The 27,799-nt window shown below is 41.9% G+C and overlaps 1 protein-coding gene across 8 annotated transcripts in view; it reads left to right on the top strand.

The window, feature by feature from the left end:
• The first annotated feature begins 629 nt into the window (after window positions 1-629).
• The window catches only part of NUBPL (nucleotide binding protein like), a 132,110-nt gene continuing 104,940 nt past the window's right edge, over window positions 630-27,799 (top strand). For 3 of the 8 annotated variants that reach the window (XM_029598909.1, XM_029598913.1, XM_029598912.1), the window contains exons 1-2: window positions 630-801; window positions 26,021-26,168. In XM_029598909.1, coding sequence (XP_029454769.1) covers window positions 703-801; window positions 26,021-26,168 — 247 coding nt within the window. In that variant the 5' untranslated portion in view covers window positions 630-702. Of the gene's footprint in view, window positions 933-1,028; window positions 1,284-1,496; window positions 1,662-26,020; window positions 26,169-27,799 lie in introns of those variants that run through there. The other 5 variants (XM_029598910.1, XM_029598911.1, XM_029598914.1 and 2 more) reach the window with 5 other exon arrangements.

The raw sequence follows: 27,799 nt of genomic DNA on the forward strand, positions 1-27,799 counted from the left end.
AAAAAAGGGTGCTCTACACGAGTGCCCGTTTTACTGAGTGTGATATTGCATGGGCCCCTGCGTATTGGCTTTCAGCACACAGTTCTAATGCAGTTATTACATGGACCCCAATAAGCGAGAAACGGGGAAAAAAGGTGAAGATATATAAACAGAAACCCCCCCAAAGGATCTAAGTAGCTCTGTAAGAAAACGAAAAATTCAGCTAATAAAGGCTAAACAATAGAAGACAACGTAAACCCCACACTCTTCAACTAAGCTAAGTAACATATACGCCTTAAAAAGACACCTAGCTGACATCCTCTCTAACTCTAACAGCGCAAGATCTCTTAAGGATGGGTGAAGGAGTTGAAGCCTGTAGCTGCAGTAGCCAGTGATTGGTGGAGCTTGGGGCTGAGAATGAACCCTTCCTCCCCAAGCAATAAAGCTACAGTGTCTCACAAACAATGAAACGAAACAAAACAATACTGACTAGACATTGGTTCCTTAAGACAGCATCTATAACAGGTGCAATCTGCCTCTTAAAAATATCTATTATTATTTAATTATTGGCTCTTAAACTCTCCCTCTTACAAACATCCGCTATAAAGTACGGTTCACTTCCTGTTTCTTGCACACAAAAAAAATTATGCGTTTCAAACCTCAGTTTGGATTTCCACCTTTCCCCGCTACCTCCTATTTCTTCAAGCTAATTGGTTGAATGACATGTCGGAGGGGGAACTAATTTCAGAAAGAGACTTGCAACGCAAGCTGTGGCTCTGGGCAATAGCGGCAGGTTTCGAGTTGATTGGGGGCTATTCTGCGGTACGTGGGCAGTAGTACCACTGGTGTAGGGGCGGGAAGTGATGGCTCCTGTGGCCTGTGCTTCGGCACTGCGGGCTGCGCTGACTCGGTATCGTTTCAGCCCATGCACCATATATTCCTGTCGTTTAAACGTAAGTGGCTTTCAGCTTGCATAGCTGTAAGATGCCTTTGCTTCCCCTGGCTGCTGGGCATTTCTTAGTCGGAGGACAGAAAAGGTCAGTAAGCAAGTTGCACACAGGGCACGTGATAGGATGGTCTCACTAAATCCAGCTGCAATTAGTTTACCAGAGGCAAATGTGCCCCTCCTCATCAGGCTGGTACCGAAGGAGCTCATTTTTCATGGACTTTCCCAAGTTGGTAAATATTATTTGCCCTATATCACCAGACTGAGCGGGTCAGCTTCTGACAGCCACACAAAGATACGGAACCCTGGTTCTTCAAAACTGCTTTAAATCTACATGTGAAAACATAATCTGCCCTAGGTAGTGCTGTTCCTTATAATTTTGTTTGTTTGTGTTTTGGGATTTATGGGGTAGAGTTAAATTTGAATGGTAAAGGGGTTAAGGAGAAAGTTTAAATTATATCTAGAAAGGGAGAGTTATAGCTACCGATTCAAAGATTGATTTCCTTCTCTTCTCTCTTCAAGTACTTTTAAGTTTCTCATTTCTGTTTTAACACCCATATCTCCATTTCAGTATTGGTCGTGTCTAGATGCAGTAAAGCTTTCCTGCCTGTGACAAGGCTAAAGATTGTTTAGAGAGACAGTGCTGCTTTTTTCCTCCTGAGGAGTCCTTGGGAAGAAGAAGCCTCAGAGACAAAAACTACTGCAGGGAAGGTGGACGATAACTACAGACTGGGAGGTGGGGAGAGACAGACAAATGGCAGATAAAAGTTTAAATTAATTATTTTTATGTGACTTAGAGTTTTCAACTACTGTTTCTGTATTTTTAAAATAGTTTTTAACATTTTAGTGTAGTAGATGTGGGTAAACTGTCATGCCAGTAAAGTTTATTTGTTGCCAAAGTAATGTTCAGAATAATTAAAATAGAAGGGTAGGAAAAGAAGGGGGAAAAATGACAAAATGGTAATAAGTAAAGGCACAGTAACTGTCACCTGATGTATGGCAGCGCTTTATTTAGGTTTGTTTCAAGTCCTGCAGTTTTTAGCAAATGATTTTTGCCATTTGTAACATGGAGAGGAGTATTGTGTACACTATAACTTTTGCTTTTCTTTTCAACCCTGCCCATCTCTTTGGGGTTCACAGTCGATACTTGGGTTGTTAATAACAAGGCCATATCTCCTCAATCTTTCCTGATAGAATGTAATATATATTTTTTTTTTTACCAAGGACACAACAAACAGTAGAAACAGTACATTCCTCACAATTAAAAGCCTTTATTCTTTTGCACATAAGGAAGTCAGCTCTTAAAGTTGCAGAGTCCGACTTAATCAGGTATCCAAGTGACTTTACTTAAATACACTTTCTTCCAGGATGTTACTATAAACACTTCTTTGATTTAAGATTACAAGGTGAAAACATTTGCTAACATTAGCATTCTTAACTAGCCTGGGAATTCTAACCTAACCTTGAAGACATACATTTTATAACTCTTCCTGTGATATCTAGAGCTACAAAGAAATTCATTTGTCTTTCGTTATCTAGTGTGAGACAGATTCCAAACTCAGCAATGTCTCCTGGGCCTTATTGATATTTTTCCATTGAAAAGATGTCTCTAATAAATTTTATCTCAAGAACTTATTTTTTTTTTGTTGACTTGCCTTTTGCTGTTAAATTGATGTTGACTCAGTACTACTTCACAGTTTTGACTCAGAAGCAATCAGTGTTAGGTGGTGCTAAGCTGATGACTTTGATAATGTTGGGCAAGACACTAGGGAGTAAGCACCTTTCCTGTTTCTAGAGGGATACATGGACTGGTGAGGCCTTGAGGGAGAAGTGTGTCAGGTTGACCTTCCAGGGATTCTAGGCAGCCTAGTTTTTGTGTTGAAGGAAGGATGGTAGAGGTCTGAATGGTCTTGTTTTATCATGCAGGGCCAGGAGAACAGGATCTGGATGGCCTTAGTTGGGTGGGTAGGGTTTGCTGAAGAAGCTAGCATTCTGACACTATCCTTATGTCCTCAACTTTCTTACACCTACATGGCCATGCTAAAGAAATTCATTATCCCCCCCATGTAAATAATTAGCATACTCTCTTGTTTTTGAGCCATGTAGTAGTGGTGGCAGCACATTTCTTGGTGCACTATCAACTTAAGCAGTCACCCTACACCCATGCCCATCATTCTTGCAAACTCTCCTCATGGACCACCCTCCATGCATGCAAAGCTCCTTGCTCTCCCCTCTCCTGAAGACCTTCTTTCATAAAACAGGGTATGATCTTGGGCCCAACTGGCAGTTGCCCCCAGTTGGCTCAAGGATCACACCCTGAAGCTTAAGTCATCATCTATCTTTCCTCTCCTCCTCTCTCATTTCCAGTCCTTTCCTTCATCTTTCTCCTCCCCTTGCCAATCCCTCATCCTAATTAAAGCTCGCTTTCTTCAGTTTCTGTTGGTGCGCTCTGACTTCTCTCTTTTTTTGTAAATTTATTTCTAATGCAGATCAGAATAGGGTCAGGTCACCTGGCAGCAAAAGAACTGAAGAGAAAAAATATTTTTTGATTATTGCATCCTGTGTGTATATCTGTATGACTTCAGAAATACTGTATACCTGACCCCAAACCTTTTCAGCTTACCTGGCATTTGAATGATCTAAACTCTACAATATGTTGGAGTTCTGTTCTCACATGGTAGATGTGGAGAGTGAAGCAGTGATAGCCTGACACTGGGGTACCACATGAGCCTTGTGATACTGCAGAATTTGAAACCACACAAAACAGTAAATCTAAAGCTTAAATTCCAATGTTGAAAGAAAATACAGGTTTGCCCATGGAAAAGTAGCCCGCCTCCAATACCATTGCATTGGAGGCAGGCTACTTTTTCTATGGGCCACCCTGTATAATTTGAACGTAGCATTTTGGTCCAGTTGTTGCTGAAGTGCCTTACTAAGGGACAGAGAGTGAATATTACTGATCTAGGATTCTGCAGTAGCATACTGATTGACTGGGGGTAGGGAGTCAAAACACCTTGCGTGCTGGCTGTAGTGGGGTGCAGTATGACCAGCCCAGAAGCAGATTTATGGAGGTTATGGGGATTTTGAGCTACAGCTATACAACAGTAAGTGCAGTGGGAGCTTAACCCTCTGCTCCCCAATGCTGTGGATTCTCTATTATGATGCCGACATGGAAAAATTCACGGGCAGCACTTTATGTTGCTGATCTCACAAGATCAACAAGAAGTGCTGCTGCCAAGTACTGAAAGTGTTTGAGATGCCAGCACTGTAATAGAGAAATCACAGCAGTGGGGCGCAGAGAGGTAGGCTTCCACCACTTTTTTTTTTAATCTGAGGGAGGGTGGAGTCAAGACTGAGGCAGGAAGAGGGGGAACGTTGGTGGGAGAGGCAGGGGGAATCATGCTAGAGCATGGGGGGAGCTGCTGGGGAAAGTGGCAGGAGAATTGAGGGCAGATGCTGGGGGGAGAAGGGGCAGATGTAGCTTCTTATCCTTGGATCCTGCCAGGTACTTGTGACCTAGATTGGCCATTGTTGGAAACAGGATACTGGGCTTGATGGACCTTTTGGTCTGACCTAGTATAGCACATCTTATGTAGGGAGGGGAAGAGGCAGGTGCAGACGCTGTGAAGTGGGAAATTCATGAGAGATGCTGGTGAAGGGGATAGGAGAAGGGACAGATGCTGTAGGAGAGTTGGAATGCTCTGGAGAAGGGGCAGATGCTGTGGAGGGAGTGAGGGGAGGTGGGAGTAGATACTGGAGACATGGGATGGGGAGAGCATGAACTCAGGTGGTGACTCAGGGATTGGTTGGCTATTGATAAGAGGGTGAGGATTGGGAAGGATGGTAGAGTGCAGGCTTGGGTATTATATGGGGTGTGAGTGGGGACACTGGGATTAGGAGAACTCTGGGCACTAGTTGAGTGGGGGTATGAGTAGAATGTGAGACAACATGGGGAAATGGCGTGAAGGATCTGGAGGGATTAGGGTGGGGCTGGGAAGCAATATGTGATCTACTTGGATTTCAGCAAACCTTTTGATATGGTCCTGCATATGAGGCTTGTGAATAAAATGAGAAGCTTGGGAGTGAGTGCCAAGGTGGTGGCATGGATTACAAACTGGTTGACTAATAGGAGACTGTGTAATAGTAAATGGAACTTACTCTGAAGAGAGAGCCATGTTAAGCGAAGTGCCATAGGGATCACTGTTGGGGCAGGTTCTGTTCAATATCTTTGTGAGCAACATTGCAGATGGGATAGAAGGTAAAGTTTGTCTATTTGTGGATGATACTAAGATCTGCAATAGAATGGACATGTCTGAAGAAGTAGAGAGAATGAAGTGATTTAAGACAGCTTGAAGAGTGGTCGGAGATTTGGCAGCTGGGATTCAAAGCAAAGAAGTGCAGAGTCGTGCATCTGGGATGCGGTAATCCAAAGGAGATGTATGTGGTGGGTGGTGAAAGACCGATGTGCTCTGACCAAGAATCTTGAGGTGATGGTGCCTAAAGATCTAAAGATGGTGAAGCAATGTGACAAGGCGATAGCTAAAGCCAGACGAATGCTGGGCTGCATATAGAGAGAGGAATAACCAGTAAGAAAAAGTGATATTGCCCATGTACAGATCCTTGGTGAAGGCCTCACCTGGCATACTGTGTTCACTTCTGGAGCCTGTATCTCAAAAAGGATAGAGATAGGATGGAGGCGGACCAGAGAAGAGTGATGAAAATGGTTTGGGGTCTGTATCGGAAGACCTATGAGGAGAGGATGAAGGATCTGAATATGTATACCTGTTGGAAAGAAAACAATAGAACTAGAGGTCACAAAATGAAACTCCACTGGAGATGACTCAGAACCAATGTCAGGAAATATTTCTTCACAGAAAGGGTGGTGGAGGCCTCAAATGTCCTTCCAGAGGAGGTAGTGAAGAAGAAAACAGTGAAAGAATTCAAAGGGATATGGGAATAAACACTGTGGATCTTTAAAGGATGGAAATGAGATAAGTGTGCAGAAGGGTAACTTGCTGATATGGCGGTTACTACCTTAGCAGAAGGCATGGAGATTACTACCCTTAACCAATATGCTTTGATATTTTTAATGCAATTGCAACATTGCTCACCATTTAGACGATGGGGGGAAAAAGAGGAATTGGAGTCAGACGACAACCAAGGGCTCTGTCTTCCATGGTTTGGGATACTGATATGCAGACATAAGGGAAAAAGCACAGGACTGCTTCTATGGCCAAGGCCTAAAGGAAACTAACAAAACATGCATGGGGTGGCAGTTACTAGTTTTTAACCAATAAGCCTTGATACTTTTGATGCAACTCCAACATTGCTGTCTGCTTCAACAGCAGGGGAAAAGGGAAATTGGATTCAGACAGCAATCAATGAGGGCCTGACTTTTACGGTCTGGGGAACTGATAAGCAAAGGGGTAACCTGCATTGAGCAGTAATTACTATCCTTAACCAATAAGCGTCAATGCTTTTGATGCAACTGCATCATCACGCTGTGCTTCGATATATGGGGGTAACCTGCATGGTGCAGCAAACACTACCATGGGAAGTTTGCTGGGCAGACTGGATGGACCATTGGTTTCTATGTAAGTAGAAGGGATAGAGGTTGAGAAAGGAAGGGGATGGGTCTTTGAAGGAGGTGAGAGTGAAAATGGGAGTAGGAGATTAGGTAGGGTTAAGAGATAGGCCAGAGACAGGGGAGGGGATGAGTGACAGGAAAGGAACTAGGGCTGGTGAGGGGAAGAGGCAGAGGACTATAGATGAGTACTGGGGAGAAGGTGCGTATAACGTATGAAAGAGTGAGATGGACTGGGGAAGGATTGAAAGACAAAAGGAGGGAAATGGGAGGTGAGGGTGGGAGATGGAAAGCTGGAAGGTAAAGGTGAAAAAGACAGATTGAAGACTATAGGATGACAAAAGTGGAGGAGGAGGAGTAAACTCTAAGGGTGGATAGAGAGGAACATGAGAGAAGATGAAAAGGCATAAACACTATCGGAAATATATAGAGGAGAATGGGAAGAAGGCAGAAAATAGAAAAGTAACCCAGGAAAAGGACTGTTGTCCAGGTTTTTCTTTTTCACTTTCTCCTTGTCTATCTTTTCCTATCTGATTAGAAAAAAATAAAAAGATCAGACCACAGAGATATAACAAACCATGTATTTTTAGTTTTTAATAACTGGAATATGTCCGTTTTGGGGAAAGTGTATTTCTTATATCTTTTAAATTTTGCTCAGTATCGGGCCAATACAGAACGGTGCGCTTGGCCGAGCGCACTGTTAGTCCCCGTTTGGACGCGTGTTTTTGACGTGCTATTACCCCTTATATAGTAAGGGGTAATAGCGCGTGGATAATTAAGTTACAAACGGGGGTGCCACAGGGATCCGCACTGTCAGCAACACTTTTTAATATTTATATTTTACCCCTTTGTCATCTTTTATATTTTATATATGCAGATGACATATGATTAGTGCTACCAATTGATGACACCATGGAAAAAACATTAGAAGTAGCAAACTTATACTTAGAGATAATCAAACAATTGTTGACACAGTTGGAATTAATAATCAATATAAATAAAAACAGAATTTATTCATCTTGACAGGAAGCAATCTAGAATTGTACAAATACCAATTACAACGAAAAATAACAAATCAATTAATTTAACAGACAGTAAGAAACCTAGGAGTAATGGTAGACTGTGAACTCAACTTTAAACAGCACATTTCATTAAAAGTGAGAGAAGGATATGCAAAACTAATGCTGTTAAAAACTCTGAAACCATTAATAACTTTTGCAGACTTTAGAACTATTTTACAAGCTCTTATATTTACGAGTATGTATTATTGCAGCTCTCTCCTACTTGAATTACCTAATGCAGTCATATGACTTTTACAGAACACGGCAGCCAGAATTTTAACAGGTACCAAAGCATATTACTCCAATACTGGCCAAGCTTCATTGGCTCCCAGTTAAACAGAGAATTCAATATAAAATTCTGTATACAATACATACAATTCTATATGGTGAAAACACTGACTGGCTGAATACTAAACTCCGATTACATGTCCCGCAAAGAAGTTTGTGATCTGCAAACAAAGCACTTTTACCAATCCCATCGTTAAAATCTGCACGCATCACCCAAGTACGAGAAAGAGCTCTATCACTCGCAGGCCCGGCACTGTGGAACTTGATGCCACAAGATTTAAGGCTGCATACTGAGCACAAACTTCTTATAAGTCAGAGCTTAAAACCTGGCTGTTCACACAGGCATTTGCTGCGGAGACCAGTGAAATATAGAGGGGTTAGATTTTATTGGTTTTACTTTGTAAGGGATAATTTTTTATAATTTTGATATTTTATGTCCTGATTTATAGATTGAGGGGATATGCAGATTAGCAGTTTAATATTTATGATGATTTTATGTACAACTGTATTTTAAATGAAATGTTTGGCACTTGATTTAATTTTATTTTTTTTGTATAATGTTTTTATTGAGAACTTTTGAACAAACCCCAGAGAGGTAGACAGTGAGATACAGCCCGGTACATATCCATGTGTAAGCAAGGTTACAGAGTGTACAGAAAGCAGAATAAGCATAAAAACAACACAGCAGTCTTGATTTAATTTTATTGTTTTATATTGTATGCCTTCTGTAAACCGTTGTGAAGGAACTGTTCTAAATGACGGTATAGAAAAGCCACTAAATAAATGAATAATAGCGCTCATCACATGCAAATGCATGTTGATGAGTCTATTAGGTAGTCACCCGCAATACAGAAAGCAAAATGTGCGGCCAAGCCGCACATTTTACTTTCAGAAATTAACTCCTGCCAAAGTTGGAGGCCCCAAAAATTAAAAAAAAAATCTTATTAACAAAAAAAAAAATCGGCCCGCAGGTTGGAAAACGGATGCTCAATTTTGCCGGCGTCTGTGTTCCGATTCGGTGGCTGTCAGCTGGTTCAACAACAGACGCCTGTAAAATTAAGCGTTGGCTGTCAAACCTGCTGATAGCTGCCGCCTCCTTATTAGCGCGGGCCCTAATTTAAATACTGAATCGCGCGCCCAGGAGAGGTGCGCCTGGGCACGTGTTGGGAGAGCGGGTGCTCGCCTCGGAGCGCTGGCTCTCCCGCGCAGTTTACTGTATGGGCCTGTATAAGAGGTAATGCATTTGTTTCTCTTCAGTGTTCCACTGCTCAGTCTTTTCTCAGGCTTTCCATTTCTCTTTTTTGTTTGCGTATCCATTTCTAATTTGTGGGCCCTTATTCTCTATTAGTTAAGAGTTGATCTGTGTTCTCTGTGTGATTAAAGTGCAGTATTTCGGCTTATGTGCAGTTTCTGTTTAAGGATCTGTCACAGTCCTGCTGGTTCTGTTTTTCCTAGTAGGAGGTGCTTTTGTGATTTAGGGCCTGGTGTAATATTTGCAATGTTAACTTTCCATGGGTAGGATTGTTACCATTCAGTCCTTGGAGTTAATGTTACTATGGTATGGTACAGTTTTGAGTGTCTTTTTAGCAGGAATGTATCACATTTCACAAAGCATCTGGCAATGGAAGTAATTTGTATTGCTGTTACTGAGATAATACCAGATTTTTAAATATTTTTTTTTGTACGTTGGGTTGCAAAGTGAAACATCCTAGTTCTACTCTGCATCCATTGTACTTATTTTCAAATGATTGATTATTGCTGTTTATTCCTCAAAAGCACATCAATGGAACAGATAAGGGAACAGAATGCATTGATGTTTGCATTATAGCTGGATTGATTGGATCCATCTTGTTTAAGTACTGTTGTGTGATTTATAGGTACAAAGTTTTTGTGGCATACCTAGTTTTGCTTAGGGGTGACTAGCCTAATGCTGTCACTGTGTGTACCCTCAGAAGCTGAACTTGGTGGATTTCCTTTTATTCATTCATTCATCCCAATTACCTTTTCTTTAATCTTTTCTTTTTAAATTCCAGCCTTCTCTCACAACCTACTGGGGCATCAGTGGCCAAATAGGATTTTCCATGGTTTGTTACCCAGCTGGAGAGTGGGATTTTCTTCTTGGACCCTTAAAGGGTGACCACCCAGAATTCCTAGAGTGAAATCAGCCCTCACTTAGTAGAACAGGGGGCGTTCCCTTTTCTCATCGCAAGCCCCATGAGTCAGTTTATCTGTTTCTAGGGTTGTATTCATGTGATTTTCTGTGACTTTAAGCATTGCTGCAAGAAAGTGGGGTTGGGTATAAGGCAGAAATGTAAGCATTGGAGGAAGTAATGTATATAATATTAACTAGACTCCAACCTTGTTTTAGAACCAACGAACACGACAATAATGATATATAATACATTAGATTCTTTGGAAATTTTCTAATAGTGATAGTCAGTACCGATTCACAACTCTATAAAAAAAATTTTCAAAAAATATAATTTCATATAAGTGATCAAGTGACTCTCATACAATCCCGCGAACTCTTTTGGCATCTCTGCTCTCAAGCCGCATTAGGGATCATCTTTAATCATTGGTCACTACTTCACTCATGTGCTTTTTGATTTTTTGTTTGTTTAATTTTTCTTTTAGATAAAATATTTAAGGCAGAAATACTTCCCTTTCGGGGATCACAGTCCGTGGAGGGTACAACCCTTCCAGGAAATTCAGAGTGCAGTTCGACGTGCACGTTTCACGTCCTATGCTGCTTCAGGAACTCCTCGGACTGTGTATATGTACCAGAGTATCTTCGGTTACACTTTAGTTTCTGAAAGAATAAATTTTTATCACAAACCGTTCTGTTGGGATTGCACTTGCCTTACTTAAGCTTCAACATGCACTTACAGCCTCGCGAGCGTGAATGTTACTTCGTCGCGATCCGGGAGAGATCTCCTGCTAAGCGGCGGCTCTGAGAAACTGCATTTAAACGCATGCGTGTCATTTGAATTCAGCTGATTGTTCACTAAATGATTTAACTTAATTCACTCTGATTTTACTTGGTCAGTGCCTGCGCTTGCTTTCTACTCCGGAGAGAAACCTGAGGTGTATTCAATCAGCTGATTGCGAATGCATCGCACTATCATACACACTGAGTCCATTTGATTTCACGATTTAACCTGTGCGGTTGGACGGTATTTAATTGAAAAATCCACCGTTGTTCGTGTGTTCTCAGTTGTTTGACACGGTCACCGCCGCGCCAATGTGCAGGTACATGTTCTAATACTGACCATCTTAAGTCCGTGAAACAATGCTGGTATTCCGCAAAATGAGATACCAGAGGTGCTTCCATCTTCCCCGTTTTCAAACAGCTCTTGTGCTCAGTCAACCTAGTTTTTAGTAAACGCTTTGTCATACCAATATACTTCAGCTCACAAGGGCAAAAAATTATATATACCACAAAGCTGACCTGACAGGAAACTTCCTTCAGCAATGTGGCTTGACGTCCACCAGGTAGAGCAATAAAGCTTTTTGATGATTTTAATGCACACATTGCAGCCTGTACATTCAGGAAATTCTAATGCTGGAGATGGATGATAGTTGCTGGCACGTACGATGTGATTTTTTACATTAGGACCCCTACTATATGCGAACCTGATGGGGTCTATAAACATAGGGTGTATTTGTTGGAGAATCCTCCAATGTTGGTGGATTATCTGGCTGATGTCTGCTGATTTCATAGTGTGCCTTAGGACCATCGTCTGTCGTGCTATCTGTTCCATTGATGTGCTTTTGAGGAATAAATATTCCCTATTAGCATACAGGGCATGCTTGTATGCTCGCTTAACATCAGGGACTGGGTATCCCCTTTGCAAAAAGCGATCTGCCATCTTTCTAGCTTGATTTTTAAAATCAAGTCTATCAGTGCATAAACGCCGGAGCCTTATGAATTGGCCCACCGGCAGATTTCTCTTCAAAGCTGTTGGGTGGAAGCTATCAAATTTCAACAGATTGTTTCTGTTCCTGTCACGTCAGCTTTGTGGTATATATAATTTTTTGCCCTGTGAGCTGAAGTATATTGGTATGACAAAGCGTTTACTAAAAACTAGGTTGACTGAGCACAAGAGCTGTTTGAAAACGGGGAAGATGGAAGCACCTCTGGTATCTCATTTTGCGGAATACCAGCATTGTTTCACGGACTTAAGATGGTCAGTATTAGAACATGTACCTGCACATTGGCGCGGCGGTGACCGTGTCAAACAACTGAGAACACACGAACAACGGTGGATTTTTCAATTAAATACCGTCCAACCGCACAGGTTAAATCGTGAAATCAAATGGACTCAGTGTGTATGATAGTGCGATGCATTCGCAATCAGCTGATTGAATACACCTCAGGTTTCTCTCCGGAGTAGAAAGCAAGCGCAGGCACTGACCAAGTAAAATCAGAGTGAATTAAGTTAAATCATTTAGTGAACAATCAGCTGAATTCAAATGACACGCATGCGTTTAAATGCAGTTTCTCAGAGCCGCCGCTTAGCAGGAGATCTCTCCCGGATCGCGACGAAGTAACATTCACGCTCGCGAGGCTGTAAGTGCATGTTGAAGCTTAAGTAAGGCAAGTGCAATCCCAACAGAACTGTTTGTGATAAAAATTTATTCTTTCAGAAACTAAAGTGTAACCGAAGATACTCTGGTACATATACACAGTCAGAGGAGTTCCTGAAGCAGCATAGGACGTGAAACGTGCACGTCGAACTGCACCCTGAATTTCCTGAAGGGCTGTACCCTCCACGGACTGTGATCCCCGAAAGGGAAGTATTTCTGCCTTAAATATTTTATCTAAAAGAAAAATTAAACAAACAAAAAATCAAAAAGCACATGAGTGAAGTAGTGACCAATGATTAAAGATGATCCCTAATGCGGCTTGAGAGCAGAGATGCCAAAAGAGTTCGCGGGATGGTATGAGAGTCACTTGATCACTTATATGAAATTATATTTTTGAAAATTTTTTTTATAGAGTTGTGAATCGGTACTGACTATCACTATTAGAAAATTTCCAAAGAATCTAACGTATTATATATCAGCATTGGAGGAAGTGACATCATCATCCTCTATGAGCGCTTGAATCTGTAGCTCCCTTCCTTGAGACAAATCTACTTATCTCTGGCATTAACGAAAGCCTTTAACATTGAAATGCTACAGAATAAGTTCTGAAGTATCCCCATTATTTTTTTTTTCAATCTAGGAGCAGCATTCCTGATATGCTTAATGTTTCAGAAGACAGTTTTAGAAGGTTGTTTCAACCTGTATTGCATGTTTTTTATTTAAATGTAATATTTATTTGGATATTGTGTATGTAACGATGTAAACCACTACGATCAAACCATTTGGAGAGGGTGGTATGCCCCAAAATTTTTTTAAATAAATAAATCCAAGGCTGTTTGCATTTTGAATTTGGTGTGCAGTGTGAGTATTTTGGAAAAGACGTCCAATAAAACAGAAAATGATGGGCTTGCAACAATTTTCTTATAGAAAACTTTATGGGTCTTCATGTAAGGGCCTGCTGGAGGTAGATTCAGAAAGCCTAGCTGATAAGTACACACAGATGTCTGCTGTGATCTCATTGTCAGAAGATATGCCTTCAGAGAAGAGTTCCTCGAATGTTTTGTCAGATTCACATAGATATCAAGGTTATCAACAAGATTTCATGAATATAGTGTCAGAGCTGCTTGAGGAAATCGCAGGGATCAGGAGGTGCAGCGATGAGCATGATGTCCGCCTGGGCAATTTAAATGCAAAATATTCCGAGCTGCAAGCAGATAATATGGCCCTGTCAGAGAAGCTCAAGGACAAAGAGTCTGCACCTGTTGGTGCAATATCTATTCCAGAGGGGTGCCAGAGACCCCAGAATTGTCAGATTGCAAGGCAACCATTCAAACGTTGTCTTGTTTTATTGAAATATGTATCAGAGGGAAAGATGCAAGATGAACCCATTATTGTTATTGAGCGAACTCTCAGAGCATTAGGGCAGAGAGCCGGAAACCTGCCACGTGATATAATTGATTGTTTCCACAGTTATTCGCTGAAGGAGCATGCTTTGTCCTGCGCCAGGAAAATGGCGGCGTGGCAATGGGAACAACATCAGATCATGGTTTTGGCAGATTTCTCTCCCTACCCCTTTATGCAAATGACAAGACTTCCGGAAGATTACCAAGGCTCTTTGCATGGAAGGGTGCAGGTTTCTTGGTGGTTTCTCTTTGGAATTACGTTTACCATCAAAGGCAAAGACCTTCTCTGCCTGGAAGCTACACGAAGCGGAAGAAGTGATCAGAGAGGCAGGCCTCCATTTGTAAACCCCAGCAATGTGGTCCAGCTCTTCGGCACCTATGAGAGACGACTGATCCCGATGGCAATGGGTCAGAAAGGGCAGCAAGCACTTCCAGAGGCAGATGGGGAGCCCACAGACTTCAGCTGCAGCAGGGTTTCAGAAGGAAAGAAGTGGCTTTTATGCCCATTTAGTAACTCTAAGGGCCTGATTTTAAAAAGCATTTACTTGAATAAAACTGGATTTTACTCAAGTAATGTCCTTGCTTGAGTAAGTGGGCTTTTGAAAATTGTTACATTATATGCCATTGAATTGTCCATAGGATTTAGTAACGTAAGTGTACTTTTTCTCAAGTAAATGGCTTCTGAAAATTGCTTCAATAGTAGTTACATTTACACATAACTCCTTTTTGAAAATTCACCTATTGTTGTTTATGCATTTAACACTCCCAAGTGCAAGAATAGTGGGGGAGGATGCAAGAATGGGCGAGGGGTGCGAAGTCTGATGCACTGGTTTGTGTTTGTTTGTTACTCTTCAATAATTCATTTAGATCACCTTGGTTTTCTGGGTTTACAGGGCTGTTACAATTTTATTAATGTTGGGATTTTTGTACTCGTTTTGCCATATTTACTATCTTTGGGTATCTTGAGGGAGTTTTGGGGACTGTTGACTTTTCCTTTGAGTGTGGTGGTTGTTCTGCAATTGGAGAGATGAAAAGGCTTGGAAGTGATAAGGGGGAGGAGATAGCTGAGTGCAATTTGTTTTTTATGGAAGCAGTGGATGGGGGTCTGGAAGGGACATTTGTGTTTTCTGTATCTTTTTTTTTTGTACATTAAAAAATGACTAATTTTCAAACTCTTTCTATCAATGTTAAGGGCCTGAATCATAGTAACAAAAGGCAATTGTTGTTCAGGGAACTTTCTAGCGTGAGTGTTTTTCTATTGCTTTTCTTCAGGAAATGCATTTAAAGAGGAGGTATGAATATGTCATAACATCAGTTGTCTATCCCTTCAGGTATTTTGCCCTGGCTTCGCTAGGAGGGAAATATACAGGAATTGGCATCTTGTTTTCCAAGAATTTTGTATTTCATTTTAAAAGTGTTTTGAGGACAAGTTGGGCAGATTTCTAATTTTGCAAATAGAGGTGGGAGGCGTGCCTTATACACTGATCAATGTTTACGCTCCACATTAAAAAAAAAAAAAAATGTTTTTTTGATCACTTGGCTTCCACCATGAGTCTCTGGCTTGAGGGTTTCTTAATTATGAGGGGGGGGGGTGTGTGACTTCAATGTTACTCCTCTAGACAATTCCTCTGGTGTGAACCAAGCTTCCAAAGGAGACAGGTCTAAACTTAAGGCCATCTTGTCTAATTGGCATTTGGTTGATATTTGAAGGCAGCGCTTTCCTAAATATTGGAACTATACTTTCTATTCTATTCCACATATATCATATTCTAGAATTGACTGTATATTTGTGGACAAAATGGCAGTCAACCAGATGACAGAAGTAGATACAGGGAAAATAATGTGGTCAGACCTTGCCCCTGTTTGGACTGATCTTCTTTTTTTCTAATTTAGACACCAGGAAAAGATTCTGGAGGTTGAATGACTGATGAGGAAAACAGTCTGAAATTTCCTCATGCAATTGCTATGTGATTCTTAATGATGTGGGACATGTTGCCCCAATGATTCTTTGGGATTGTCTGAAAGGAGTGCTCAGGGGTAAATCGATTTGTAGAGTGTCCTAGAAAAGAAATAAGATTAGAAAGACCCTTCTTAATAAAATAGATACTTTGGAAAGTCAACATAAACACTCTGACACAGGTCATTTGGTCACAATTGAAGAGAGCTAGGACTGATCTTTTGACCTTGGAGGCTGACACTATAGCTTATCAGAAGGATATAGCTCATTAGTGTCATTTCGAGGGGGATAATAAAGTGGGGAAGATGTTGGCAAGAAAGCTGAAGTCACATCTGGTGCAAAATCAGATTGTAAAAATTAAAGAATGAGATGGACACGTAGTACCTAGCAGTCCGGATATTGGAGCTTGTTTTTTAAAATTCTGTCAGGATTTATATAGTGCCAATGCAGGGATTCAAGAAGGGGATATAGATAGGTACTTTTTTTTTTTTTTTTGTCAATTAGATTTTTATTAACCATTGAAAACAGAAAACAAAACAGTAGACATATAAGCCAACTACAATGGTATTCAATTTTACAACAATTCCGAAGTGTCAGGGCAGGGAAGTTGCATACATAAAGCTATAAGTCAATAGGATCAATACTCAGTACGTCTGGACCAAGACCTGCATCCACGTATGGGAAGTCAGTGGAAGGAACAGGATCAGGGAGGCTGCAATAAACCCAGGGGACATCTCCAACCCATATGCAGGAACCCCCAATAAACATCTAGCAAAATATCAAAATAGTGCTACGGGTGAATGGTCGCTCTCCACTTCCTGTACGGCTCCCACACAGCCAGATGTTTGGGCTGGTTCCTATGCTTTTGCGCAGTAAGCTTGTATAATTCCATCATTACATCCAGTTTCCGTATTAGCAAGGATAGATCAGGTACCTGGCTACTTTTCCATTGGGCTGCCAACACACACCTGGCGGCTATTAAAATCTGTTGTGTTAGTAGCCATTCATAGGTATTACCAGCCACTGGTGCATTAAGCAAAGCCTGTTCAGGGGACAAATCAACAGAGCGCAAAAAGATCTCCTGCAACACAGATTTCACTAGAGCCCAATAACGCTGCACTTTATCACACCGCCACCAGAGTGAAAAAGGTTCCACCTCTCCCCACACCCCTTCCAACAGCTTGCTGACGACAATATTTTAGCCTTCCACAATTTATATGGAGTGCAATACCATCTGAGGAGCACCTTATACCCGTTCTCCTGAAGAGATGCGGAGATAGAACAACGTTTAGTGTTCTGAAATATGATATCCCACTTGTCCTTACCCAAAGGGGCCCCAAGGTCACCCTCCCAGGCTAACATAAAGCCGGGCTTAGATTGGGCAGCCATATTAAGAGACTCATAAATTTGCGAGATCAATTTGGTTGCCTTATCAGCCTGGTCGCACCAATTCTCAAATTGGCTTTTCCCCTGAGAAAGGCCTTTGGTTACTATTATGCCGGAGTGTAGAAAATGTCTAAGTTGCAGGAATTGAAAAGCATCCCTGTCCTCCAACTGATATCTGCCCTGGAAAGTCGTAAATGGGAGAAACCCACCCGCTTCCCACAATTTACCGAATGTGAGAATATCCCGTTCTTTCCAATGTGCGTAACCACTAGAGTCCCACCCAGGAGTAAAATTCAGATTGTGGTATAGGGAGGAACTCAAAAAATACTGCCTATCCCCTGTTAAAGTGGCTTTCCATTTGCCCCAAATCCGATGCGTGTTAGCCAAGAACGGAGTTTCAACACCCCCGGTCAACCAGGTGTCTTTCGGTTGCCACGTAGTAGCCCACAGCGGCATGGGGTCCAGCAGAGCCTGTTCGATATCCACCCACCTCTTTCTCTCCTTCCGTCTGTTCCAATCTATCACAGCCCGGAGTTGGGCGGCTACATAATAATACCCCAGGTTAGGCACCCCTAATCCCCCCTGCAGCCTATGTCTATATAGGGTAGACCGTGCTATCCTTGGGGGTCTTCTCTTCCATATAAACGCAAACAACTTTTGCTGCCATTGTTTAAGAAGGGCATTTGGTATAGGCACTGGCAAGGTTTGGAATAAGTACAAGAACTTGGGCAAAACAGTCATTTTGATAGCGGCAATCCGTCCCACCCAAGACAACTGATGCCTTGTCCAACTGTCCAAATCCCGAAAAATTTTTGAAGCAAGTGGAGTGTAATTTAAGTGATAAAGATCCTCCAACTTATTACCAAGTTGAATACCCAAATACTTAATGCTGCGTTTTGCCCATTTAAAAGGGAATTGAGCTCGAAGACCCTGAGCAAGAGCCTCCGGCAAGGAAATATTAAGAATCTCCGATTTTGTTAAGTTTAGTTTAAAACCAGAGATCGCACTAAACTGGGCCAATACCGATACCACCTTCTCCAGAGATTCAGCCGGTCGGGTTAATGTAAACAGCACGTCGTCTGCAAATAATGATAACTTATAGTCTACCCCCCCTGCGGGAATACCGTGAATGGACGCCGTATCTCGAATTTTAATCGCCAAGGGCTCCAAAAATAGAGCAAATAATAGCGGGGACATAGGGCAGCCTTGTCTGGTACCTCTCTCTATCCCAAAGGACTCAGAATAGGTACCATTCACCTTGACACACGCCCTAGGGTTCTCGTATAAAGCCCGTATCCAGCGAATAAAATTGGGTCCAAAGTGCATCCGCTCCAGTGTTTTAAACAAATATGGCCAATGGACCATATCGAAAGCCTTTTCGGCGTCTATGGACAAAAGGACAGTTGGAGAGTCAGTTTTCTTCGCCCACCAGATCAGATCCAAAATTTTCCGGACATTGTCCGCCGCCATACGGCCTGGGATGAAACCAGTCTGGTCTGGATGTATCAAATGAGATAGGACCAGGTTCAGCCGATTCGCCAAAACCTTAGCCAAAATTTTTAAATCTAGGTTGATCAGGGAGATGGGACGATAGGAACCACACTCTGTGGGGTCCCTACCGGGCTTGGCCAGAATTGTGATACCCGCAATGTTGGCACCCGGATACAGCGAGCTACCCGCCCTCAGAGAGTTAAAAAGCTCCCTAAGTATGGGGGCAACCTCCGGGGCAAACGTTTTATAAAAATGAGCAGTAAACCCATCCAATCCCGGAGCTTTATTAACCTTAAGATCTTTAATAACCTGGAGCACCTCACACAATGCTATGTCCCCTTCCAAGATATGGAATTCCGATTCAGAGACCTGTGGTAAATTAACCTGTTCTAAAAAATCCTCAATGTTCTCATTAGATATGGTAGGCTCCTTGGAGTAGAGCTCCCCATAAAAGCTCTGGAATCTCTCATGAATTGCTGTTGCAGACAATAAAAGAGACTTATCAACCCCCCGTATGCTAGTAATATGGGACTGCGCTATGCGATGCTTCAACTTCCGTGCAAGGAGTCTCCCCGCCTTATCACCCCACTCAAAATATTGCTGTTTAACCATATTTAGTTTAGCAGGGATATCCGCCAGAGTGAGCGTACAATATTGAGACCGAGCCGCATGTAATCGGCGAAGGACTGCAGCCGTAGGGTGCTGTTTATGCTGAGCCTCAAGCTGTGCGATTTCAGCCTGCAAACTCCGTATCTGAGAAATTTTAATTTTTTTCTTATGCGCCCCTTGTGAAATAAACTTCCCTCTCAGTACGGCCTTGAGACACTCCCAGTATAAGGAAGGAGTAGCCAGCGCCTCTACATTATGGATTCTATAGTTTTCTATTTCGTCCCTCACCGACTGACAGAATGGCAAATCATCAAGCAGAGTGTCATTTAGCTTCCAATATTTTTGACCCCCCTCAGGCCCAGAGATGGTAAAATTTAAGTCCACCGGGGCATGATCAGACCAAGTAATCTGGCCAATAGAAGCTTCCCTAACTGAAGAGGATAAGGATCGATCCAAGAGGAAATAATCAATCCTAGAATAGGATTTGTGGGGAGGCGAGTAGAAAGTGTAATCCCTCCTGGTTGGATTTCGGGATCGCCAAATATCTAAAAGGTCCCACTTAGAAATGAAAGATTTAAGAGTTTTCCTTTCAGCCTTGGCCCCCAAACCGCCACCAGTAGAGTTGTCCAGAGGTGGATGAGCCGTCATGTTAAAATCCCCTGCAAGAATCCATACCCCTGGGTCCTGTTGTGCCATAAAGTCATCTAACTGCGCCAGAAAGGGACCATAAGATACATGTGGAGCATACACATTTAGGAGGTTATACAAATTCCCACCGCATTCCAACTGAACTAATACATATCTACCCTCTGGATCAGCTTGAAATTTTTTTACCTGCCCTTGCAGATTGTTCCGCAGTAAAATGCTGACCCCAGTATATGTATGGGTTTTGGAAGCAGATGCACTATAACAGTGCGGAAAGAGAGGCCACGGAAGCAGTCGCTCATATTTTCTGAGTAAGTGCGTCTCCTGCAAAAACAGGACATCCACCCCCGACCACTGCATGTCCTCCCTGAGCAATTGACGCTTCCTCGGGATATTGAGGCCCTTAACATTTAGAGATCTTATGGTGAGAGAAGTCATGATACCATTAGGATAAGCCCACCACTACGGCCCTTCCACCCAGTTCCTGCAATCCCCCATCGTCTGGAAAACATAGAACTACCCATCCCTCTAGAGAGAATCCATGAGACAATATACAGGTAAGTTGATCCCCTGTACCTTCCAGAATGTACACTTATCCCCCATTGACAATACTGAACACAATAACAATTCCCAACCGAGCACCCGGTCCCCACCCCCCCCCCTTCCCAAGATTGCCGTGAGTTACGGGCATATCTGCCTAGGCAGAAAAGGACAATAACACTCACGAGCCAGCAACCCCCTTCCCCAGTGAATACAAAACAGTTTAAAGTCAACAATATAAACGATGAAAACAATGAAAAGCACAATGTGAGTCCAATGAGTCTCAGCAAAATAGTGTTAAGAGCCACGTCATGCATAGAATAGATCTTACTGCTCCCAGTAATAGCGCCATTCTCCACGTGGTCAAGATGAAAATTCTCCAGGAGTCAAAATACCCCACCTCATCCATGACCGGTGGGCTCGTTCTGCAGTTCTTGCCTCCGGAGTCACCTCCCCCCCTTCGCCACCCGTTGCCACTTGGGGGTATCGGAGGTTGCAGAGGGCTGCTGTCGTTTCTGCGCCGGGAGGGCCCGCACCTCGTGGCCAGCTTCTTTCAAATTGGCCGCCACCTCTTCAATCGAGGTAGCTTTAGTAGTGGTGCCGTTGATGGTAACTGCCATGCCGCAGGGGAATAGCCACCGGTACCTTATCCCCTCCCTACGCATAAGAGCATTAACATCTCTGAATTCCGCCCGATGTTTCAGGGTGAAGGGAGAAAGATCAGCAAACACGGAGACTTTGTTATTTTGCCACTCCCAATCTTTCTGCTGTCGAGCTATTTTCCAAATCCGTTCCTTGATCGGGAACCGAGTGAAACAGACCACAATGTCCCGCGGCCTGTCCCCCAACTTTGGTCCCAACGAGCGATGGGCTCTCTCGATATCGAGCTCTGGTGTAGAATCATTAGCCGTCCCCGATTCTTCTTTTTGGAGGAAGAATGTGCCGAGAGTTTTAATTATAGCTGCACAATCCGCGTAGTCCGCCGTCTCCGGTATACCTCGAAATCGAAGATTGTTTCTCCGACTCCGATTCTCGAGGTCTTCTAATTTATATTGCAGCTCCTGAGCATCCTGAGTGAGCTGCTGTCCCCGATTTTGCAGACCCTCCATTTTCTCAGACTGGGCATCAAGACGGCAGTCAAGCTCATCCACCCTCCGACCGATGTCGGAAATTTCTTCCTTAAGGTCCGCCATTCTCTCCAATAGCTCCTTTTTGTTCTCTTTCATATCTCTACGAAGATCCGCGAACCATTGGCGAAATTCGTCGCGCGTCGGGGCCCCCTGAGTGCCAGTTTCCACTGGCCCGAGATCTGCCTCTGTTTCAGCTGTGTCCGAGTCCGCCTCGCTACTAGGCTTCTCCAGCTCTGTAGGCCCCGACTCTCCGGAGTCCGCTTTAGAATAGGAATATTGGCGGAAATCAATATTTTTCTTCTTTTGAGCCATCTCGGACCGTTATAGCTGCCCACAGGCTATAGCCAGAGCTATTGCAAGAAGTTTTAGCCAAGTTTCACCGTTTAATGCTAAGGGGATAAGAGGAGCTCAGGTTTTATGCGACCATCCGGCTCCGCTGCGCTAGCGCCCCCCCATATAGATAGGTACTTGAATGAGATTTCACTTACATTATTGTCTGGTGAGCAGCTGGACTTTCTAGATAGCGAAATCCAGATTGCCAAGGTGCTTCAGGTTATTTCAGACTTAAAGGTAGGGAAAGCCCCAGGTCTAGATGGATTTTCAGCCAGATTTTACAAGGTGTGTGCCTCCAGTTTAGTAGCTTTCTTTATTAAAATGTTCAATTATCTGAAGAGGGACAGTACCCTGACTATTGATTCTAACTTGTCTGTTATTACGGTCTTGGCCAACCCTGGCAAAGATCCAGGTCTTTGTAGTTCATACTGGCCGATCTCCCTTATAAATATAGACCTCAAGATACTGGCTAAGGTTCTATCTACTAGATTGAACAAAGTTGGTTGGTTTTTGGGTTTTTTTTTTTATATATCTGTAAGGACCAAGGTGGCTTGATGCCTAAAAGAATGGCTGCAGATAACGTGCATAAAATTGTAGATCTCTATTTTGTTGAGTTCAAAAGGAAAAGCTTCTTATCGGTCTTACTATCCGTTCATGCTGAGAAAGCTTTCAATATGATGCACTGGTCATTTTTGCTAAAAACATCGAGGAAGATGAAAATTGGGCATTTTTTCATCACATGGATTACTAAATATTATTGCTTCTCAGTCATGTGTTAAGGTCAATGGGGGCTATGTGGTGATGTTTCCAATGGCTAGAGGTAGCCATCAGGGTTGTCTTTTGTCCTCATTGTTCGCCCTATTCTTGGGAACCCTTTGCCATAAGGAAAGGTTTAATGAAAATATCAGAGAGGTAGAGCTAGGCCCTGCCTCTTATAAGTTATCGCTGTTCGCAGAGAACATTTTATTTATTTTGACTGACTCTTCAAAGTCCCTAGAGAGTGTTGTTTCAGAATTTCTTAAATTTGGCAAGATTACTGGTTCAAAATTAATCTTGAAGTCTGAAATTTTGAATATTGCTGCCAGCAGCTTCTGCTCTCTTGCTTCTAGGAAATATTTCCATTTAAATGGGCCAGAGTTAGTATAAAGCATTTGGGAATTTACTTGGGGCATAACTTGAAGGATCTCTTTGATTTAAATTACACTCCTCTATTTTCAAAAAAACATTAAATATATGGAGCAATGGGATCAATTTGATCTTTTGTGTTTGGGCAAGATAGCCACGATCAAGATGAACATGTTACCTTTTTCAAATGCTTCCAATATCCATCCCGAACCATATTTTAAAATTGTGGCAAAAACGTATATTTGATTTGGAAAAAGAGACCTCCTAGGATGGCTAGACGAGTTACGTTTTTTGTCTAAATTAAACGGGAGTCTAAGTGTTCCAAATATTACTTGGTACTTAATCTGCACTGGCTGCCAATAACTCAAAGAATACAGTATAAAGTCTGTTGTATATTACATAAAGCGATATATGGACAAAAAACGGACTGGTTGAACTTTCTAATTCGTTTACACGTCCCGCAGAGATCTTTGAGATCGGCGAATAAAGGATTGCTGCAAATCCCATCTGTGAATTCAGCTCACCTTATACTAGTCCGAGATAGATCCATTTCAATTGCAGGTCCATGTACCTGGAATACAATGCCGATTGAATTGCGTTTATAAGCAGAGTTTAAAACTTTTAAGAAAGCCTTAAAGACATGGCTCTTCTAGCAGGCTTATGCTGATCACCTTGAAAAAAAGATTTAGCTAGTATGGAGAAACGCTATTCTACTTTTGTTTTTGTGTTAACTCTTAATAATTTTATTTTGTTTTACTCATTTTAATGTATTTTAGATACTGTTATTATTGATGTTATGTTTTTTTTTAAAGATGTAAACCGTCATGATGTGTATTACGAATGACAGTATACAAAATGTTTAAATAAAATAAATAAACCCCTCATTCCTCACACCAAGCGAAAGACATTCGCCAAACATGAACATAGGCTAAGGAAGAGAGCAACTCTCGCACTTGAAGTAAGGTGGAAAATACTGCTTCCACAACCAAGCCTTCTCAAGAGCCACATTGTAATATAAAAATCAAGTCAGATCTTCGAGAATAGGCCCCTGCCATAGCAGATCCCTCTGGACCAGTAATTGGAGAGGATATTCCACCAGACTCCTTCGTAGATCTGCATAGCACAGCCTCCTATGCCAATCTGGTGCCACCAGAAGTACCAACCCCATATGTGTCTTGAATCTCCGAATCATTCAGCCCAACATGGGCCATGGGGAAAAGGCATATAAAAGCTTGCCTTCCGGCCACTCCTGCATGAGGGCATCATGCCCAAAAACTTCAGATCTCTCTTGGAACTGAAGAAGCAAGGAAACTTTGCATTGTGTGATGTTGCCAGCAATCCCAGAAACGGGATGTCTCAGCGGCCCACTATGAGTTAGAACGCTTCGTTGTACCATTCCCTTTCTCCTGGATTCAGACTCTTTCTGCTGAGAAAGTCAGCTCTTACATTGTCTTTTCCTGCAATGTGTGAGGCTGAGATCTCTTGAAGATGTACTTTCGCCCATTCCATGAGTTGCGCTATATTCTATGATACTTGCTGGCTCTTGGTTCCTCCCTGTAGATCGATACTGGCGGGCTGATGTCACTGCAGGGCTATATATACTGTGATGTTAGCTTTGCTCCATCTCCATCTGCTAGTAGAGGTGCATAACCTGCCTCCATTAAAGAAAAGGAAATTATCAGGCAAGCAGCAATCTCTCCTTACTTTATGCAGTCTTTTCATAATTTTTTTATCCAATTTTTTTTTTTTTACTTTATGCAATCACATATAAAATATCTTTGTTTATGTGAATTAATACTGTTTTTGATTGCGTTCTCCACTGCTCCCTTTTATTATATGGTACTGGTATCTTTTATGAGGAACAGAAGTTTTTGAGGTATGGGGGTGGGGGGAATGGGGATGGAAGGTTGGTGGGGGGAGAAATTTGAAATTCTATGTTTGTATCTATGGAGTTTTTGTTGAATCTTGTGTTTGTACATAGTATTTTGTTACAATAAGCATTTAATTGGGGAAAAAGAAATGTTAGCATTGGACCCTGGAGTCCCTCTGAAATTCTGGTTGGTGTTTTTGGGCCTAGCCATGCTGCAGAAGTGTGGCTTATTTATTTTTTACTAAGACAGAGGTTGAGTCTGGCCAGTGTGTCTGGAGGTACTTCATGGGAAAAAAGAAAAATACCACAGGTAAGATATTACAAAAAGACAAGAAGTGGTAGAAAGTAAATCATATAAAATGTTTGTGTAGAAGCAATAAAATTAAATTAACTTGTAAATTACTATTTTTTATCGTATTTAATGTATGTAGAAGGTACCTGGTATTTACTGTTTTCATATTGGTTTGCATGTCAAATAAGATTTTTACAGTTTAATTTAATTTTATTACTTCTATGTAAGCACACATTTTTATGGCTTCAGCCACTTCTTGCCTCTTTGGAAATATCTTGTGCCTTGCATGAATGTGAGATCACATCAGAAAAATGAGTGTCATTGATAACAAATGAAGAGTTTGCAGCAGAATGATTTATAAGTGACTATCTAAATTTAAAATCTTGCAAGTGAACACAGTCGAAAAGCAGTCAACTAACATGAAATCAGAAAAAAAAAACCCTGAAATGTTTAGATTTCAGATCTATTTACATTTAAAAAATGTAAGGGCTGCCAAGGTTGCTCCTTTGCAAGTCTGTGCCTGAGGCTCAGCCCATCAAGTTAGTTCAGTGGAAGTGCCTAGGACTCTTGTTGCTTATGTTTTCCCCATGCTTCCTTCTCAGTGGATACTAATTTTTCAAGTTAATGCTAATGTATGGGCCGCAATGTACTAGACTAACTCTGCTGCAAGAGAAGTTGATGAAACATTGAAAATCTTAAGCTTCTATCAAACCAGAAAAACATTTGACACTTAAAAAAAAAAAAAAAAGCAGAAATAAAATGGTAAACTAAGATGCTCAATGTTTTCTCTTAAGTCCTCAGATTTGAGGAAGGATGCATTAAAAGATAAACGAGCGCAAATGATGTCACGAGGATTGCCCAAGCAGAAACCAATCCATGGAGTGAAACAAGTTGTTGTGGTTGCTTCTGGGAAAGGCGGGGTTGGAAAGTCAACAACAGCAGGTAAAAGCATTATGTATAATATAACTGTGCTTACGAGGACTCTGGTTTCACGCAGAGTAGTTTTTATTCATGCTTATTCTATAACTGACTTCCAGTATCCTCCAGATTGACAACTGTGGTGGCTTAGTCATGGGGGCTTAATATTTTGTCTTCTGTGGGATTTTTATGCCCACCTCCTACTGCTGGCACTTTCCTGACCCATACTTCATAAACTGTCAAAATGTGGATATATTAAGTACAATAACCCCAAGATTGTTTCCTGGAAGTGACTGGAATGGTCATCCACTCCCGTGTCTCCAGAAAAACCCATTGTACTTAAACTTTTTTCTAATCTGTCCTTAAAAACCTCCGATTAATGGAGGTTCCACTACACTTCAAAATAACTTGTTATATTTAATAGTTGTTTATAGTTAGAAATGTCTTCTAATCTTTATCTTAAATCTCCCCTCCATTGGTTTTGTCTTTTATTTGTTTTGTTTTTATATACAGACATTCAAAATGTATATCACATTGGTTTACAATAAGAACGATAAAAATTCAAATAACAATAGATAAACAAAGCACATTAAATAACCAAACAATTAAAAATAAAATAACATCATTAAAATAGAAATAAATATTAAAGCTTCCAATAAAAGTAAAGGACAATTGATAACATTCTTACTAAAACTTCTTTTTGTGCATTTGAAAAGTGCTGTTATCACCCCTCTGCTATCTTTGTTCCAGGTTAAATAAACTCAACTCTTTCAGGCTTAGTTATTTTAAGCAGCTAGGCAGACACACTTAGCAGGTGAGAGAATGTGGAGAAGTGCAGGATAACTTACTTTGATGCACAAGAGCAAGCTGGTGCAATATATTTTAACTAGAACATGTCTTATCTTCTTGCTAGATCAGACATCATCTATGGATTTCCTTCCCTCACAGAAGACAGACCTCTTCTTATGACATTACTTCCAGATTTATAAGGGCGGTGTAGTTATGGTCCAACCCCAGTAGTCTCTGTCTCCAGCAGTCTTGATGGATAGACAGGAGTAAGCTCCCAGAGTTGTAGTTATACCTTGGCCTCATTGATCCTTAGACTCCCAGGCTGCAAGACCTTTGGGGCTGCTCTCCTGGTAGTAGTTTCTCAGAGGATTTATTAAAAAAAATGTTTCTCTTAGGAGTTGCCCAGTGGAGCTCCCTTGGGGTCCTCTTTCCAGTTTCTTATGAGGTCTGCTGAATACCCTTTGAGAGTGGGGGGGGGTTCCCTCTCATCCACACTAGTGTATTGGGAACTGGAAGAGTGTAGCAGAGTGCTCCTTCTTCTCTTCTCTCTCCTCTTTCCTTTTTGCTTCCATGCTTCTCTCCCTTGGCTGAGCAGCATAGCTCCATAAAGTCTGAGAAAAAGAAATGGGCTATGGCAGGAAGTAGCTCTGCAGTGCATGGGGCCTTTGTGGATAGTGTCAAAAGAGCTGCAGAGGGGTGAGAAATTGCTGCCATTTCCTTGGGCTTGAAAGAGAGAGAGAGAGAAGCTGTGGGTCCAAGTACCACAATTGTTTGTAACAGCCATGACAGTGCTGAGTGTTTGCGGCAAAGGCCGGGGGCATAGCTCAGCCCCGGGGGGAGGGGGGGTGACCGTGCTGGGCCGTGGG

Source organism: Rhinatrema bivittatum, chromosome 4, assembly GCF_901001135.1.
Source record: "Rhinatrema bivittatum chromosome 4, aRhiBiv1.1, whole genome shotgun sequence".
NCBI lineage: Eukaryota > Metazoa > Chordata > Amphibia > Gymnophiona > Rhinatrematidae > Rhinatrema > Rhinatrema bivittatum.